At 42.4% G+C, this 19,444-nt stretch overlaps 1 protein-coding gene across 1 annotated transcript in view; it reads right to left on the reverse strand.

The window, feature by feature from the left end:
• LOC147665016 (rho GTPase-activating protein 27-like) overlaps positions 1–19,444 on the reverse strand; it is a 172,429-nt gene that overhangs the window by 14,139 nt on the left and 138,846 nt on the right. The window contains exon 2 of the mRNA XM_086949815.1: positions 4,358–5,197. Coding sequence (XP_086805941.1) covers positions 4,358–5,173 — 816 coding nt within the window. The 5' untranslated portion in view covers positions 5,174–5,197. The remainder of the gene's footprint in view (positions 1–4,357; positions 5,198–19,444) is intronic.

The following is a 19,444-nucleotide window of genomic DNA, read 5'->3' on the forward strand; positions in this document are numbered from 1 at the left end:
TGACCACCACCTCCTTGGGTAGGTAAAACTTAGGCTCTTGTGGAGCCTCAGCGGATACGCTGCCACCATTCATGTTGCCTTGCGCCCCTATCTGCAATACTCGGAGCTCCAATTCCTTCAGGCTAAGCTTGTGCGTTTGCTTCCTTTCTTCCATAGCTAGCCTCTTCTCTTCTTGCTCCTTCTCCATTTTAGCAAGCTCTAGCCTCAATTGCCTCTCCTCCCTCCTTTCCTCGTACTCCTCCACAGAGGCACTCCTCGCTGAAACACTACTGCCTATCCTGGAATGTATTTCTGGCAACACATTTTCACTGGGGTCTACGTGCAGTAGGTCTAGCTCTCCTGGAGCGCCCGGCTCCCCCTGTTCCTCATCCACTCTCCCTCCCGGGTGGGCCAATATCAATGCCCTCAAAGCTTTCTGAAGCTCCTCTCATTTGGCGCCTCGCTCGACGGACTCCCCATTCCCCTGACAGAACTCCCTTAGATGCACCACTGTATACATTTCTAGGTTGGCCAGCTCAAACTCCATTCTGACAGGTGGGGCCCCAGACAACTTAAGGAAAAAACACTGGGACGTAGGCAACAGGTTTAACACAGGAGCCTGCACAATCAATCAGGCCGTGAAGGACCAATTGTTAGGCTTGTGTTACAATAGGTGTCCAGTAGCAGTGCACACTGAATCACTGGAGGGTACTGCACAACCACAAGTCCTTATCCCGCCGCTGAACACCAATGTTAGAACCGGGTCACAGATTCCAACACACTTTGTCAGTAAAAAGGCTAGGGGGAAAAGCGAAAAATTTCGGGATGACCCTGGAAGCAGGGCCATGTTCAACAATAAGCATGTACTGATGTGTGTTCGGGAGCTAATACTGATGTGTGTTAGAGTGCCAGTTATGAAGTGAATTAATCTCACTAGACTGATGAATGTTAATGTAAATGTAACGATGTCTGATGGTGTGTTTGTACAGGACTACTGTGTATATACGTATCTACAAAAGTGCATTAGTGTGCCTGTACTGATGCATTATAATCTATCTGAATAGATGTTTGATGGTGTGTTTGTACAGGACTACTGTGTGTATATATACGTATCAACTAAAGTGCATTAGTGTGCCTGTACTCATGTGTCATATTCTCTGTGTACTGATGTATTATAATCTATCTGAAAAGATGTTTGAGGGTGTGTTTGTGCTGGTGTTCTCCGTGTGTATATGCATATACTGATATGCGTTATTGTGTCTGTGCTGGTGTGTCTTATTCTCTGTGTAGTACTCGATGTTATCTTTCTTTAGTGATTTTTGAGGGTGTGTTTGTACAAGTCTGCTATTTACAGATGACTCGAATTTAGGATCAAGGATGCAGAGGGTTTATCCTAATGAAGCAACTTCAACTTTGTGGGATTTCCAGAGGGAGTGGTGTCAAAGAACCAGAAACATTTCCTTGAATGATAGGTGAGCATCAAACCAGAGGGCCTATATTCATGCCTTATTATTCAGAGAGGGTCCACAGGGTTCTGGTGCCTCCTCCTCTTCCTCCACCTGGCTTACTTCCCATAGCAATAATTACTAAAGTTCTTAACCACAGGGATAGAGATGTTATCCTTGAGCACGCAACAAGAATTGGAGATCCAAAGTTTTAAGATAAGATGATAGGGTCTTCCCTGACTGCACTCAAAAAGTTCAAAAGCTCAGGAAGTGCTTTGAGGCTGTGAATTTTTTTTACCTGAACATTAAACATAAATTGTTTTACCGGCAAGGGTAGACGTTATCCTCAACAGGTGATCACACTTCTTCATGCCGCCAGTTGAGGGCTGGGACTGGTAGGAACTAGCTAACAGACTGTAGAGGATTCTTCCACAGCCCTAAACGTGGCGTCCTTTCAGGAGGTTAGGCAGACAGGATAGGCTGCTATAGATGCCAAGAGCCATGGATCCCCATGCCGGGATTTAATGGCGGTGGTTAGGGACAATGGCAATTTGGAGCTTGATTTGCCAGGGTGTCTGAGGGTGCACTCGGATTGGATGGGCAGACCCAACCCCTGTCGTCGGTAATGACTCTGTGAATACATATTTCACAAACATAACTCCTTGAGACCTGAGACCTTCTATGACACCTGGCATGGGTTGATTAGGGTCGACCTTAAAGAGGCCCTGTGGCCCTCAACCTGCAGGGCCAGAATAGGGGTTCTCTGCCTTTTCATAGGGGGGCGAATAACAGTTTAATGGAAGTGAAGTGGGAGCTGCAGAGGGGTTCAGATTAATTTTGGGAGAAACCCACGGGTGCTGTTATCAGCACAGTAGTCCTGAGTGGGCAGAGTTCCGCTGACTTTAGTTTAGAGGTGCTGGGGCGGGTCCTTTGGGGGGTCAGCCACCTAGCCTGTGTTGGAAATGATTGGGGATGCTTCACGAGCACTCTCTTACATTACAATAAACAGTATACATTCTTAGCGTAGTTGTTGTTCCTGGAAGGTAGTGCTTGCATAGACACTTACTAACTTTTTTTTGCTTATCCATCCAATGGGTATTCACTCACGACTTGCTATAAAGAGTGCTTACCCGCGTGAAAGGAGGGTTAGAAGTTTCTCTGTTTTAGCTACGACAAAACTGATGTCAGCACACATTGCTCATATACACTCTCCAGTAAATAGGAACGGTGGAGTTGATATTGGGAATATTCATTTTAAACATACCTGGGATGTTGAAATAGAACCCTCTTGTAGGATAATGGCCCAAACTATTGAGTTTGTTACCTGGAATGTCGGCGGGCTCAATAATTTTGTTAAAAGATACACAATCCACTCATGTTTACAACAGCATTCCATTTCTACAAGAGATGCATCTGATGGATGCAGAGGAGGAGAAATTCAAGGGGAAATGGAATGGACAATTGTTCTCACAAACCATCTCATCCTATGCAAGGGGAATTTCGAAATGGGTGGCTGCTGGAGTACCCTTGCACCACGGATATTCTACTGCTGACACAGAGGGGAGATATGTGCTAGTATACGGGGTCCTGGATGGTAGAGAGATGTATCTACCGAACATTGATGCTCCGAATCAAGACAATAGAAACCTTCATTGGGTACATATTGGATTTGGAAGCCACATATCTGGACGTCCGTATGATCTGGACAGGAGACCTTAATTGCATTCTGGACTGAACTATAAAAAAAAAAACACCCCGTAGGGACCATATAAAATCGGCTAAGACCACCTCGCTGTCTGAGCTCATGGCTGAATCAGAATGCATCGACATCTGGAGAAAATTTCACTGTAATGCAAAACAATTCTCGTGCTACTCAGCTACACACAATACAGAAGAAGAGAGACAGGATACTAACCTCGTAAACTATTAGTCTGAATGTTGTAAAAATTCAGTACTTAAGCTGGTATTGTTTATTAGATCATTCTCCTCGCTTGATGGAACTCCTCGCTGACAGACCTCAGGAAAGTATACCTATTTGGAGTTTAACCCCACAGGCACTGACAGATGCAACCTTTCGCACAGACATAGATTCTACAATCTTGACGTATTTCCAAGATAACTGGGGATCAACAAAAACAAGACTTAATTGATGGGAAGACATGAAGGCAATGTCTAGGGAAACCTTTATAAATAAAGTATCCATGGCAGAGAGATATTTAGAAATTACATAACAAAAAAGTAAACAAATCACAGAGATAGGAACCTGTACAACCTCAAAACAAGCTTAAATTGATAGAAGCCAAAAGGGAGCCGGGTAAAACTTGGGATGCTCTGGAAAAATTCACATTGAGAGATAATAACAACGCCTACAGTCTACTTGTCATTTGTGGTCATAGGTGTGCCATACAAAAATCTAAAAACAGATAGCTACGCATGCCTAAGAAACTACAAACAGTAAAACTGGACTGCACACTAACACACTTTAATGTGGCATAGTTGAACATGTGATTGGAATTGCAAGCTGATTCTGATGGTTACAAGAAAAAAACATAGAAAGATAGCAAACGTTAGAACACTGGAAAAACCATCAATTGTTTACTTTTCGGATTCTAATGTAAGCAAATGACAGTTTGACAGCGAAAACACAAGGGAGAGAGTGTTGCATAAAGTGTTAAAAAAATAGGCAACGGGGAAATAGATAGATGTCATTATTAAAATAAGACAAGGATAAAAGGGTTTTCCTCTAATTAAAAATTTCTGTATTATGGTGGAAAAATCTTGGTGTAAATAAGTTAAACAAAAACATAATGCTTATATACCTCTGCTTTTTCTACAGCTAGTACTACAAGATAGATTATATCCAACGTATTACCAATGGCTTCCCAACAGTCACACGTTTTTTCCAAAACAAAAATGCAGTGCGTGTTCCTTACCTGAACTTTGTGATTGCCTTGTGCTTGTAAGTTCACCATATTCTTCTGCCTAGGCATGTCCTGGATCGATTCATATATGTTTTCAGAATCACTCCTGGTCAAAGATCGTGAGAAAACTCTAGCACCAGCTACAACCTCTGACCGGCGATCGCCCGCCTTCCTTTCAGGAGTAAGCCTTGCGAGATCATCCAGCGACTGAGACGAACGGATAGCCGACGGGGCATTAAACTCTGGTCCATACATTGTTCTTCTGATGGGAAGCCTATGAAAGCTTCCAAACGTTCTTAGTGGCGTCAATGAGTTAGTTGAGCTAAATCTTTCTTCTCCAATTTGCGGCAGTAGATCCTCTCTTGAACTTTTGCGAACAATGTCTGACACAAAAATGTCAGGGATCGACAGGTTTGAGCCAGACTCCTGCTGTGAAAGATGGGATTGGTGAAGGTTACTATTCTCAATGTAGGGATTTGGTGGGGTATCCTTTTTATCACTGACAAATTTATACATATATTGTTGAGAATTTACAACTGATGCATCCTCGACAAAGTCTACGCGATGCAGTTCGTTTGGCTCACTGTAAGACATGAGTCCATTTGATGGCTGTATTCCAGAGGGCAGTTCCTTGACATATTTGGCAGGGATGTAGAAAGGTTTTGACCGCTCATCTTGTCTTACGTGCCACCAGTGATTGTTAGTCTTTTTTAAAAGTAAATATCTCTCATTGGGTTTGATAGAGATGATTTTTCCATCTTTTGCAGTGTATTCAAATTCATATTCCACCAGAACGTAGGCGTTTTCTGGAACTCCAGGTTTCTGCATTGTACCAGCTCGGACTTTCCCAACCTGCAAAACAACCACAGACAGCCTTTACTATAATTATTTTGAAAAGTGCATAACTTGTTTGGAAATTATGTATAGCACATTATGCTCCTGGTTACTAGAAATATGCAAGTCCACGACCACAATATAATACACATTTGAAAAAAATTGTAAACTATGCGCTGATACAAAAAAAAATACTGGGCTTATTTACAAGGGCTTTGACTCCGGTTTTTTGGCTTAGAAAGCCAAAAAAGCGGAGATAAAACCAGCACCCTATTTACAAGAGGTTGCTAACATGCATAACCGCATGTTAGCACCCTTTTCCCCAACGCCTCCCTTTGCATCTCCAGTGAGATACAAAGTGGGCGTTACTGGGAGTACCCCAGATGGACTATCTTGCAAATATTGCTGATGTTTACACCATGATATTTACAAGGCAGCCCACATAATTTTAGCACACATTAGATTTTGGCAAAAACGGACGGCTGTTTTCACCAAAATCTAACGTCTGCTAAAATCCTGATTAAGCCATCCCTAACAAAGGGGGTGGTTTATGCTGATACTATCCTGTGGGTCGTATCAGCAAGGTTATTGCCCTTTTGCAGGGAACATCGCTGGAAAACCAGCGATGTTCCCTGCAAAAGGGCGATAACCTCGCTATCTCTGGAATTTTTATCTCCCTGGAGTAACGTGTCGTTAATTACGCGCTACCAGGCCGTTAAATACCAGAGATAGCCTGCGATAATATAATTACCGCTAAGCACGGCCAGCGATAATTATCGCTGGCCATTGTTAATATGCCCCTATGTTTCTAACTCAAATGGGTCAATGTTTCAATGGGTCAGCAGTCACCTACTGACTGCTGTAGTCATGCACGAAAGAGATTTAGGATCCCGAAATGATGGGCTGTGGTTTAGCAGAAAATCCAGGTCTCTCATTAGAGTAATGGGTGAAATGATGGGCTGTGGTTTAGCAGAAAATCCAGGTCTCTCATTAGAGTAATGAGTTATCGTTCTGCCCAGTAGCAGAGGGGGCTACTGCCGGGCATACGGTATTACTCAATATAGCATAGGCAAGGATGTCAGGCAGGGATTCGGACTGGCAGAAATCCCCCACCTGCAGAAGATCCCATCTTTGACTACTATTTCCTAATTTGCTTGTGGTGTTCCCAGCCAAATATTAGTGTTTTTCTTTGTGCAAATAACAGAGAGCATAAAGCGCTATCGGATTAATCAATTTTCATAGCAGACCTTATTCAATAAAACAACACATTCAATAAATGTGAAGCAAAATAAGCTCCACAAGGAAGACAGAATGGGTAAGTTTTCAAACCATAAAGGTTTGGAAAAGGGTAAAGGTTTACAGAACAAAAAAATTAGATTAGTATAATTTAATGATCAAAATGTGTATGCTTAGATTAATATGCAATTCAAAATTAAATCAAAATCTTATACATCAGAGGACAAACCAGCATGGTGTCACCTCAAAGTGAAAGACAAAGGGAAGTCAGTTTTCTCCCCTGGGAGAGCACTCTTAAAGCTATGACTCTGCTCTGCATCAAAAACAAGTCTGAATTCTAATCTATACCGAACTAACTTAAATCTCAGAATTTTAACAATCTACACACCCACATACAATTTCCAGGAGACTATCCAATCAGGTTAAAGCATGATGATGCAATTATATACTCGTTAGGTTTGCAGAATTCTTCACAATACAGCTTTCCTCAGTGCCCATCAAAATTACGCTATCTGTAACAAGATGAGACACAGGAGCCATCCTGTAAACTGCAGGTGTCTTCATGAATTTGCTACTCATTAAAACATTTCATGATTATCACAAAGAGAACAAAACATTTCTTCACATGGGAAAGAAGGCAAAATAACATTGTACTCGATAGTTAGAACACCAGCTTAAACTAGAAATAAAATGATCACGTATCACACCTAGATAGCAAACTACAGTAGCCGTTTGAAAATGCAGCCCTTGATTAACTATGGTTAACCTAAATGTAAATGCACATGCTTTCTCTACAAATAATATTTGCATGTTTTTATGTTAATGTTGTGTTAAGAAAAAATATTTTAATATAAAAAAAACTGTACAACAAATTAGGTTCTGTCCACTGTCACGCCTAATGACAAATGCTGATTCAACACTGAATTGTTTCCAGAGACAGGACATGCGCTATTTAATATAAGCCATGGTTTCTGCTTGTCTTATCTTGGGAGGTTTACGGGTTGTTGCAGGTAGGTAAAGGGCAGGGAAGGGGCCATAGGACATCCCCATCAAAGTTGGGTACCAGATGGCCATCATCTGCACAGCAAACATTACTGCCCAACAGTCCACTGTACTGCCAAGGCAGACATGGTCAAATGGGAAACTTGTCTGATATGTCCTTAGGGTGTCACTGCTCAGATGGTAGATCCAACTCATTAGGTTTCTGCACTTCTTCATCGACAACCACTATAATCGAATAACACTGTAGATCACACCAGAAATCAAGGATTAAGCTTGCTTTGGTGATGTAAACAGTCCTAGATGTTTTTATAGAACACCTTCTGTGGTTGGCAAATATGGTTTCAACTATCAAGTTGGTGTTTCTGGACCAGACTGAAGCATTCAGTACTGGTGATCATTGTGAGAAATTAGGGTATTGGTTTGAGAGAGGTGAAATCCTCCTCAAGCAACAACCACAATCTTCGCCAGGGTGAAACACAAAAAAGTAACTAAATTTACCCAGCCTTCACCCTCTTGTAGCTTGCCACAAAAGCAGTCAGGCTTAACTCTGAGGCAATGTGTAAAGTATTTATGCAGCACTCAAACAGTAATAAAGTGAAAACACAACACAAGAAAAATCCCACACCACTCTAAGAAAATAGGGTACATTTTAACAAATACAATTATATCAGAATGACAAAAATCCAATTAATAAAACTAGCTCTTCCAGCAGCAGGATAGCGAAGCAGTACATCTTCTGAGTCTTCCCCAAGTCCAGAAGTGATAAGATGAGTGGTTCAAGAGGTCAAATAACTATTACTGGTGCCAGATTTTGAAGAGGGGGGAAGCACCTAAACCAAGCCCACATCTGGTTCTGGAAACTTCCTCCCTTCCCCTTTTCACGTTCCAATTTTTGTGGGGTCATAATAGTCTGTCTGGCATCAAGTCCCTTTGTGTGAAATGTAATAGAGGCAGGGAACAACTCCAGCATCAAGCATCTTGGATGGTTGATGGCCCATCCTGCAACACCTATCCCTCCTAGCCCATCTTTGTTTCACTGTCTGGGAGGAATACACAAAGACCAACTGTCAACTACACCCAGTCATGTGGCCCAGGACACAAGCAGCAGGTACCTGTAAATGATACCAAGCTCTTCAGACAAATCCCTCCCACTACTCCTGTACATGAGTGCTATCATGTTCATTTCCTTTTTAGCAAAGTAACAGGGGGTTGATTCTGTTTAGGGAATCAGAGGCAGGAATCAAAATAGAAATAGTTAAATGCACAAAGCCTCTGACACCATAGATCACACAAATTATTTACTATTCACGTCCTATTTATTGACAGTGAATGCTCATATTTTTTTGCACGTTATTTAGAAGTTCAATTAAGTACACATTGGGTGTGGACAACTCGATTTTGATTATCTCCTTACATCAAAGAATACATTCGATAACAACAGGAATAGCTTACTAGCTATTGAATTTGATTAACGTGAGACAAACATAATGGCGAAATAAGTGGAAACACTTAATAAATACAAATACAAACAATCCACACAAAAAAATGAAAAAGTGAATTCATATATCAAGAATATCTTATTTACAAATGGTATACTTAGGTCCTACTATAAATCTCAAGGAGATAGTGTTACTCTCCCGGGGGATGTTATTAATTTGTCCCTCAGGCGGGAAAGTTAATTGTCCTGTACTGTGCCAGGGAAAGTCATGTGTTCAGGGAAGTTTTTGATGCCTAATGGTGAGATGCGTCTCTCACTATATGTCCCAATAAATTAGTTGGATCATATGGCATATATTCCTCATGGCACCAAAGGTGAGCCTACGCGTTTCGACCTTATGGAAGTTCTTGACAGGAAGGAAACTTTGTGAAGGTCTTCATCAGGGCTCTTAGTAGGTGATGAGGAGCATCATGTTGCACCTACAGAAAAAATTATAGGGACATGTTTTAGTTATAAAGTGTAGGAAGTATAGGACCATGTACAGTGCTTATAAGTGATGGATAGCTCAAATTTTACATGTATCACGTACCCAAGTTTGAGGATAGTCAATGCTGCATTGAATTGATACAGTTGGCTGGCAGGAGACGGGAAGTTGGTTCCTCGCACAGCGGTATGGTTAAGCTGATTGACTGCAGTCTTTTGTTTAATGCTGTGGGGAAAAGCAGGGAGAAAGGATTCAAATCTCCGTATGCGTACACCAGGTTCATTAAGTTGCACAAGAAAGTGAGTGTTGCGCTTAACTGGAGCTGCTATGGGGACAGATGATGTCACTTGGGCAGCTTGCATGAGCCTTGTGCGCTCATTGTTGATGTTACACGGTGCAGTTTTTGCCGCGTTAACTTTATCGTGGCTTGCAGTGTCTCATACCTGCGTGCGTTTGAAGCGTTATTCTTCAGCGCCACGACATCGTCAAAACGGGAAACATTCTCCGAGGTCCGGAAGTGCAGGGGGACTGGTGCAGTCCCGGCGTTATCTTCCTCTGACGTGTGGCTTCTTACTCGGCTCTTTCTCGAATGGTTTTGCAAGGGTTCGGCAAGCGGGAGTTTTTTTCTATCTCCGCGTCCTGGGTAGAGATCAAAGCGGAGCTGCCATTGGTGCGTTCCACGGCAGCGTTGTTTAGAGGCTTCCGATAGGGCTGGATGTCGTTTCAATGGGAGCGTGGTTCTGTTGCTAGGTAATCTGAACGCTTTAGGCTGCAGTCACGAAGAGCGGACTTCATTATGGTTATGAGTTGTTATTAGCACAGAAAACTGGAGATTTCAGCCAATTCATTGAGTCCATGATTTACTGTGTCTAAATACATAATAGTCTTGGCTTCCTGCTTCGACAAATTGTTGTCTACATTTTGACCTTTTATTTGTCTGACCACAGTCCATTTTAGGTCGTCTGGTCCATGGTGTTTTTCAATGAAGTGGGAGACCATGGGTGCATTTTCCTTTTTGCACCGAATTCTGGAGCGGTGCTGGGATATCCTTGTTTTAATTGGTTGACTAGTTTTGCCGACATATGCGAGTCCGCAGGGGCAGATGGCACAGTAAATCACGTTACTGGTGTTGCAGTTGGTGAATGTATCGTGTTTGATTTGTTTTTGCCCATAATAAAAAAAAAAAAAATGGTTCCTTCAATAGTACTGTTGCATGAAATGCAGTTGCCGCATTTATGATGTCCCTTGACGGGCGGAAGGTTCAGGAGTGACTGAATTGAGCTGTCTTGTCTCGGTGATGTTGTATCGGCTCGAACCAGTTTGTTTCTTACACTCTCATTCTTTTTGAGTGCGAAAATGGGTGGATTTTCAAGTGGTTTCAGGCTCCGTACGGTGTTCCAATTTTTAGTGACTATTTTCTTAATTTCTGTGGTGGCTCCAGAAAATGTTGTCACACATACAATTGGGGTCTCATCTTTGTTCTTGTCCTTTGGAGTCAGAAGGGTGTCTCTTGGTATATACCAAGCTCTCTTCATGCATCTCTTGAGCAGATTCTTGGGGTACCCTCGGTCCAGCAATTTGCACATCAGCTCCTGCGTGTGAAGGAAATAGTCAGATTTCTTAGTGCAATTCCTGCGCAGTCTCAAGAATTGGCTGAGTGGTAGATTTTCTCGGAGGTTGCGTTGATGAAAACTCGAGAAGTGCAGAAAGGTGTTGCGATCGGTTTCTTTGGTATATAGTGTGGTGTACATAGCGCCCTCTTCATGCTTGATCATGAGGTCCAAAAAGTTTATTTGTTTTTTACTGTATGACAACGTGAATTGGATGTTAGGATTACGATCATTGAGCCAGACGGTGAATTCTTTCAATGTGAGCTCGTCACCTCGCCACAGCATGAAGACGTCATCTATGTAACGTCTCCAAACTTTTATATGTCCATCAAATGGGTTGTTATTGAAGATCCAAGTAGCTTCATATAGTGCCATGTACATTATGGCCATTTCCGGCGCAAAGGGACATCCCATGGCCGTCCCCATGGTTTGGAGGTACTGTGTGTTGTTAAATTTGAAAAAATTAAATTTCAAACAGGTCTCAGCTAGTTTGAGTAGGAAGTCAGTTGGGACGTTGTGTGGCCGTTCTCTCTTTTCGAGGAAGAATTCAAGTGCTTCCAGGCCATCTTCTTGCGGGATGTTAGAGTATAAACTCACGATGTCCATCGTGACCAGAAATTCCATAGCTTCGTCAAAGGGTTGGCCATCTACAAAATTTATCGCTTCCATAGTATCTTTTATGAAGCTAGCAGTATGGCCAACAAGCGGTTTGAGAAACGTATCGACGTATTTGGCCGGTCGTTCCAGTATTGAGTTGACCCCCGATATAATCGGGCGGCCAGGAGGGTTCATTGGATCCTTGTGGACTTTAGGTAGTATATACATTAGGGGTGTGCGAGGATTTTTATTTATTAGATATTCACCCTCTTTTTTAGATAGCCATCCTTCTTTTCTGCCCAGGTTGACCAGTGTTTCTAGACGGTTTTTCAATTTGTCATTCCAGTTTTCATTCGTTTTCTTGTAGTATTTTTCATCCGTAAGTTGACGTAAAACCTCAGCTTCATACATTTCACGCGGGAGGATGACGATCCCCCCGCCTTTATCCGCCGGCTTTATGATGAGGCTCTTGTTGTCTTGAAGTCCCTGTAGTGCTACTTTCTCTTCTAATGTTAGGTTCCATTTGATGTATCTTTTCTTCTTTTTCTCTAACGTGTCTAGATCACGTAGCACGTTCTTCTCGAACGTAAGTAGTTCTACGGGCATCTGGCTGGAATACGGAAAAAAGGTGGAAGGATTTTTCAGTCCAGAATAGTTTCTGGTAGGTACGTCTTGCTGGTTTTCAAAGAAAATTTTTAATCTCATTTTTCTAAAAAGTTGGATCATCTCCAATTTGGTTTGGCAAATGTCTGGGCGGACAGTTGGAATGAATGTGAGGCCTTTCTGAAGCACACTTTTTTCACTATCGGACAAGGTATGGTCGGACAAGTTGAAGACTGCGTTTTCATTCGGGTTCACCATCTGTAGACTCGTCTCCTCGTTGTGATCTCCCCTTGGTATTGTTTGTTGGGGCGATTGTACCACCTGTTGCCTCTCGGGCGGCCACGGGATCTGCCTCTGCCTCTGTCGGAAAAAGGTGCCTGGTAGAATTGGCGGGCTTGGTCGTCTCTGTTGCTGGTGGAGGCGTCAGCGTCACTTGAGTTGGTTGATGCGGAGGAGTCTTCTGAGAAAGTTAGAAATTGTCTTCTACTTCTGCCCCCGTATGTACGTAGGGCACTGGTGTTCTGTTGTTGTTTGTAGTAGTCCTTGTCCAGATAGGGGTAAGTTTTTTTCTCAGAGTAGTTGGTAATGTCTTTCAATAGTTTCTGTTTTTTGAAATCTTCTGTTGTCTTCTGGAAGATTTGATTTTCTTTTTCTAGTTTGGTTAGTAGGGCCTGGGCGTTCTCGATTGCTTTGTTGTTCTTAAAGGCTTCTTCCAGTTCTTTAATTAGCTCCTGTTCTTTTAGACCTATTCGTTCCGCAGTTTTAATTGAATGAAACATCCAATCTCGTGAACATTTAGTGCCGATGTGACTGAATCCTTCCAGATATTCGGGATCATCTGTAAAGATCACCGGCACATTTTTGACTTGTAGTCCCACCGGAGTAGTCCCTGCTCGTAGGTGTTCCAGTAGAACCTCCCCGTGAAGAGATGTTCTGATTTGTTTTTTCTTAAGGCGGGCAATTTTTTCTAGTTCAGTAGATTGCCCGACTTGAAGTGCGGTATTTCCCGGGTTTAGTGTTGACGGTCTTTTCAGTAATGTTTCGATATCTTCCTCTCTGATACTCAGAGTCTTCGGTTCTGACATTTGGATCTCGACAGAGTAAAATTGGATCGTGGTACTTAGGTACGTGAAAATTGTTTAAGTAAAGCACTGTATGTAAGGGATAAATATTGTGTATGTTGGGGTGTCCTACCCGTGTACTTAGAGGAAGTAACAGCAGAAGTTTGACTTAAGGTTCTGCTAGATGGAGGGTGTCTCACCAGAAGGAAAAAATTAAATTTCCAAAAGGTCCCTCGTAGACAGCTGTCTACACTAAGATTAGCAAAGTAACAGGGGGTTGATTCTGTTTAGGGAATCAGAGGCAGGAATCAAAATAGAAATAGTTAAATGCACAAAGCCTCTGACACCATAGATCACACAAATTATTTACTATTCACGTCCTATTTATTGACAGTGAATGCTCATATTTTTTTGCACGTTATTTAGAAGTTCAATTAAGTACACATTGGGTGTGGACAACTCGATTTTGATTATCTCCTTACATCAAAGAATACATTCGATAACAACAGGAATAGCTTACTAGCTATTGAATTTGATTAACGTGAGACAAACATAATGGCGAAATAAGTGGAAACACTTAATAAATACAAATACAAACAATCCACACAAAAAAATGAAAAAGTGAATTCATATATCAAGAATATCTTATTTACAAATGGTATACTTAGGTCCTACTATAAATCTCAAGGAGATAGTGTTACTCTCCCGGGGGATGTTATTAATTTGTCCCTCAGGCGGGAAAGTTAATTGTCCTGTACTGTGCCAGGGAAAGTCATGTGTTCAGGGAAGTTTTTGATGCCTAATGGTGAGATGCGTCTCTCACTATATGTCCCAATAAATTAGTTGGATCATATGGCATATATTCCTCATGGCACCAAAGGTGAGCCTACGCGTTTCGACCTTATGGAAGTTCTTGACAGGAAGGAAACTTTGTGAAGGTCTTCATCAGGGCTCTTAGTAGGTGATGAGGAGCATCATGTTGCACCTACAGAAAAAATTATAGGGGCATGTTTTAGTTATAAAGTGTAGGAAGTATAGGACCATGTACAGTGCTTATAAGTGATGGATAGCTCAAATTTTACATGTATCACGTACCCAAGTTTGAGGATAGTCAATGCTGCATTGAATTGATACAGTTGGCTGGCAGGAGACGGGAAGTTGGTTCCTCGCACAGCGGTATGGTTAAGCTGATTGACTGCAGTCTTTTGTTTAATGCTGTGGGGAAAAGCAGGGAGAAAGGATTCAAATCTCCGTATGCGTACACCAGGTTCATTAAGTTGCACAAGAAAGTGAGTGTTGCGCTTAACTGGAGCTGCTATGGGGACAGATGATGTCACTTGGGCAGCTTGCATGAGCCTTGTGCGCTCATTGTTGATGTTACACGGTGCAGTTTTTGCCTCGTTAACTTTATCGTGGCTTGCAGTGTCTCATACCTGCGTGCGTTTGAAGCGTTATTCTTCAGCGCCACGACATCGTCAAAACGGGAAACATTCTCCGAGGTCTGGAGGTGCAGGGGGACTGGTGCAGTCCCGGCGTTATCTTCCTCTGACGTGTGGCTTCTTACTCGGCTCTTTCTCGAATGGTTTTGCAAGGGTTCGGCAAGCGGGAGTTTTTTTCTATCTCCGCGTCCTGGGTAGAGATCAAAGCGGAGCTGCCATTGGTGCGTTCCACGGCAGCGTTGTTTAGAGGCTTCCGATAGGGCTGGATGTCGTTTCAATGGGAGCGTGGTTCTGTTGCTAGGTAATCTGAACGCTTTAGGCTGCAGTCACGAAGAGCGGACTTCATTATGGTTATGAGTTGTTATTAGCACAGAAAACTGGAGATTTCAGCCAATTCATTGAGTCCATGATTTACTGTGTCTAAATACATAATAGTCTTGGCTTCCTGCTTCGACAAATTGTTGTCTACATTTTGACCTTTTATTTGTCTGACCACAGTCCATTTTAGGTCGTCTGGTCCATGGTGTTTTTCAATGAAGTGGGAGACCATGGGTGCATTTTCCTTTTTGCACCGAATTCTGGAGCGGTGCTGGGATATCCTTGTTTTAATTGGTTGACTAGTTTTGCCGACATATGCGAGTCCGCAGGGGCAGATGGCACAGTAAATCACGTTACTGGTGTTGCAGTTGGTGAATGTATCGTGTTTGATTTGTTTTTGCCCATAATAAAAAATGGTTCCTTCAATAGTACTGTTGCATGAAATGCAGTTGCCGCATTTATGATGTCCCTTGACGGGCGGAAGGTTCAGGAGTGACTGAATTGAGCTGTCTTGTCTCGGTGATGTTGTATCGGCTCGAACCAGTTTGTTTCTTACACTCTCATTCTTTTTGAGTGCGAAAATGGGTGGATTTTCAAGTGGTTTCAGGCTCCGTAGGTTGTTCCAATTTTTAGTGACTATTTTCTTAATTTCTGTGGTGGCTCCAGAAAATGTTGTCACACATACAATTGGGGTCTCATCTTTGTTCTTGTCCTTTGGAGTCAGAAGGGTGTCTCTTGGTATATACCAAGCTCTCTTCATGCATCTCTTGAGCAGATTCTTGGGGTACCCTCGGTCCAGCAATTTGCACATCAGCTCCTTTGTCTCACGTTAATCAAATTCAATAGCTAGTAAGCTATTCCTGTTGTTATCGAATGTATTCTTTGATGTAAGGAGATAATCAAAATCGAGTTGTCCACACCCAATGTGTACTTAATTGAACTTCTAAATAACGTGCAAAAAAATATGAGCATTAACTGTCAATAAATAGGACGTGAATAGTAAATAATTTGTGTGATCTATGGTGTCAGAGGCTTTGTGCATTTAACTATTTCTATTTTGATTCCTGCCTCTGATTCCCTAAACAGAATCAACCCCCTGTTACTTTGCTAATCTTAGTGTAGACAGCTGTCTACGAGGGACCTTTTGGAAATTTAATTTTTTCCTTCTGGTGAGACACCCTCCATCTAGCAGAACCTTAAGTCAAACTTCTGCTGTTACTTCCTCTAAGTACACGGGTAGGACACCCCAACATACACAATATTTATCCCTTACATACAGTGCTTTACTTAAACAATTTTCACGTACCTAAGTACCACGATCCAATTTTACTCTGTCGAGATCCAAATGTCAGAACCGAAGACTCTGAGTATCAGAGAGGAAGATATCGAAACATTACTGAAAAGACCGTCAACACTAAACCCGGGAAATACCGCACTTCAAGTCGGGCAATCTACTGAACTAGAAAAAATTGCCCGCCTTAAGAAAAAACAAATCAGAACATCTCTTCACGGGGAGGTTCTACTGGAACACCTACGAGCAGGGACTACTCCGGTGGGACTACAAGTCAAAAATGTGCCGGTGATCTTTACAGATGATCCCGAATATCTGGAAGGATTCAGTCACATCGGCACTAAATGTTCACGAGATTGGATGTTTCATTCAATTAAAACTGCGGAACGAATAGGTCTAAAAGAACAGGAGCTAATTAAAGAACTGGAAGAAGCCTTTAAGAACAACAAAGCAATCGAGAACGCCCAGGCCCTACTAACCAAACTAGAAAAAGAAAATCAAATCTTCCAGAAGACAACAGAAGATTTCAAAAAACAGAAACTATTGAAAGACATTACCAACTACTCTGAGAAAAAAACTTACCCCTATCTGGACAAGGACTACTACAAACAACAACAGAACACCAGTGCCCTACGTACATACGGGGGCAGAAGTAGAAGACAATTTCTAACTTTCTCAGAAGACTCCTCCGCATCAACCAACTCAAGTGACGCTGACGCCTCCACCAGCAACAGAGACGACCAAGCCCGCCAATTCTACCAGGCACCTTTTTCCGACAGAGGCAGAGGCAGATCCCGTGGCCGCCCGAGAGGCAACAGGTGGTACAATCGCCCCAACAAACAATACCAAGGGGAGATCACAACGAGGAGACGAGTCTACAGATGGTGAACCCGAATGAAAACGCAGTCTTCAACTTGTCCGACCATACCTTGTCCGATAGTGAAAAAAGTGTGCTTCAGAAAGGCCTCACATTCATTCCAACTGTCCGCCCAGACATTTGCCAAACCAAATTGGAGATGATCCAACTTTTTAGAAAAATGAGATTAAAAATTTTCTTTGAAAACCAGCAAGACGTACCTACCAGAAACTATTCTGTACTGAAAAATCCTTCCACCTTTTTTCCGTATTCCAGCCAGATGCCCGTAGAACTACTTACGTTCGAGAAGAACGTGCTACGTGATCTAGACACGTTAGAGAAAAAGAAGAAAAGATACATCAAATGGAACCTAACATTAGAAGAGAAAGTAGCACTACAGGGACTTCAAGACAACAAGAGCCTCATCATAAAGCCGGCGGATAAAGGCGGGGGGATCGTCATCCTCCCGCGTGAAATGTATGAAGCTGAGGTTTTACGTCAACTTACGGATGAAAAATACTACAAGAAAACGAATGAAAACTGGAATGACAAATTGAAAAACCGTCTAGAAACACTGGTCAACCTGGGCAGAAAAGAAGGATGGCTATCTAAAAAAGAGGGTGAATATCTAATAAATAAAAATCCTCGCACACCCCTAATGTATATACTACCTAAAGTCCACAAGGATCCAATGAACCCTCCTGGCCGCCCGATTATATCGGGGGTCAACTCAATACTGGAACGACCGGCCAAATACGTTGATACGTTTCTCAAACCGCTTGTTGGCCATACTGCTAGCTTCATAAAAGATACTATGGAAGCGATAAATTTTGTAGATGGCCAACCCTTTGACGAAGCTATGGAATTTCTGGTCACGATGGACATCGTGAGTTTATACTCTAACATCCCGCAAGAAGATGGCCTGGAAGCACTTGAATTCTTCCTCGAAAAGAGAGAACGGCCACACAACGTCCCAACTGACTTCCTACTCAAACTAGCTGAGACCTGTTTGAAATTTAATTTTTTCAAATTCAACAACACACAGTACCTCCAAACCATGGGGACGGCCATGGGATGTCCCTTTGCGCCGGAAATGGCCATAATGTACATGGCACTATATGAAGCTACTTGGATCTTCAATAACAACCCATTTGATGGACATATAAAAGTTTGGAGACGTTACATAGATGACGTCTTCATGCTGTGGCGAGGTGACGAGCTCACATTGAAAGAATTCACCGTCTGGCTCAATGATCGTAATCCTAACATCCAATTCACGTTGTCATACAGTAAAAAACAAATAAACTTTTTGGACCTCATGATCAAGCATGAAGAGGACGCTATGTACACCACACTATATACCAAAGAAACCGATCGCAACACCTTTCTGCACTTCTCGAGTTTTCATCAACGCAACCTCCGAGAAAATCTACCACTCAGCCAATTCTTGAGACTGCGCAGGAACTGCACTAAGAAATCTGACTATTTCCTTCACGCGCAGGAGCTGATGTGCAAATTGCTGGACCGAGGGTACCCCAAGAATCTGCTCAAGAGATGCATGAAGAGAGCTTGGTATATACCAAGAGACACCCTTCTGACTCCAAAGGACAAGAACAAAGATGAGACCCCAATTGTATGTGTGACAACATTTTCTGGAGCCACCACAGAAATTAAGAAAATAGTCACTAAAAATTGGAACACCGTACGGAGCCTGAAACCACTTGAAAATCCACCCATTTTCGCACTCAAAAAGAATGAGAGTGTAAGAAACAAACTGGTTCGAGCCGATACAACATCACCGAGACAAGACAGCTCAATTCAGTCACTCCTGAACCTTCCGCCCGTCAAGGGACATCATAAATGCGGCAACTGCATTTCATGCAACAGTACTATTGAAGGAACCATTTTTTATTATGGGCAAAAACAAATCAAACACGATACATTCACCAACTGCAACACCAGTAACGTGATTTACTGTGCCATCTGCCCCTGCGGACTCGCATATGTCGGCAAAACTAGTCAACCAATTAAAACAAGGATATCCCAGCACCGCTCCAGAATTCGGTGCAAAAAGGAAAATGCACCCATGGTCTCCCACTTCATTGAAAAACACCATGGACCAGACGACCTAAAATGGACTGTGGTCAGACAAATAAAAGGTCAAAATGTAGACAACAATTTGTCGAAGCAGGAAGCCAAGACTATTATGTATTTAGACACAGTAAATCATGGACTCAATGAATTGGCTGAAATCTCCAGTTTTCTGTGCTAATAACAACTCATAACCATAATGAAGTCCGCTCTTCGTGACTGCAGCCTAAAGCGTTCAG

Source organism: Lissotriton vulgaris, unplaced genomic scaffold (assembly GCF_964263255.1).
Source record: "Lissotriton vulgaris unplaced genomic scaffold, aLisVul1.2 SCAFFOLD_499, whole genome shotgun sequence".
In the NCBI taxonomy this organism is placed as follows: domain Eukaryota; kingdom Metazoa; phylum Chordata; class Amphibia; order Caudata; family Salamandridae; genus Lissotriton; species Lissotriton vulgaris.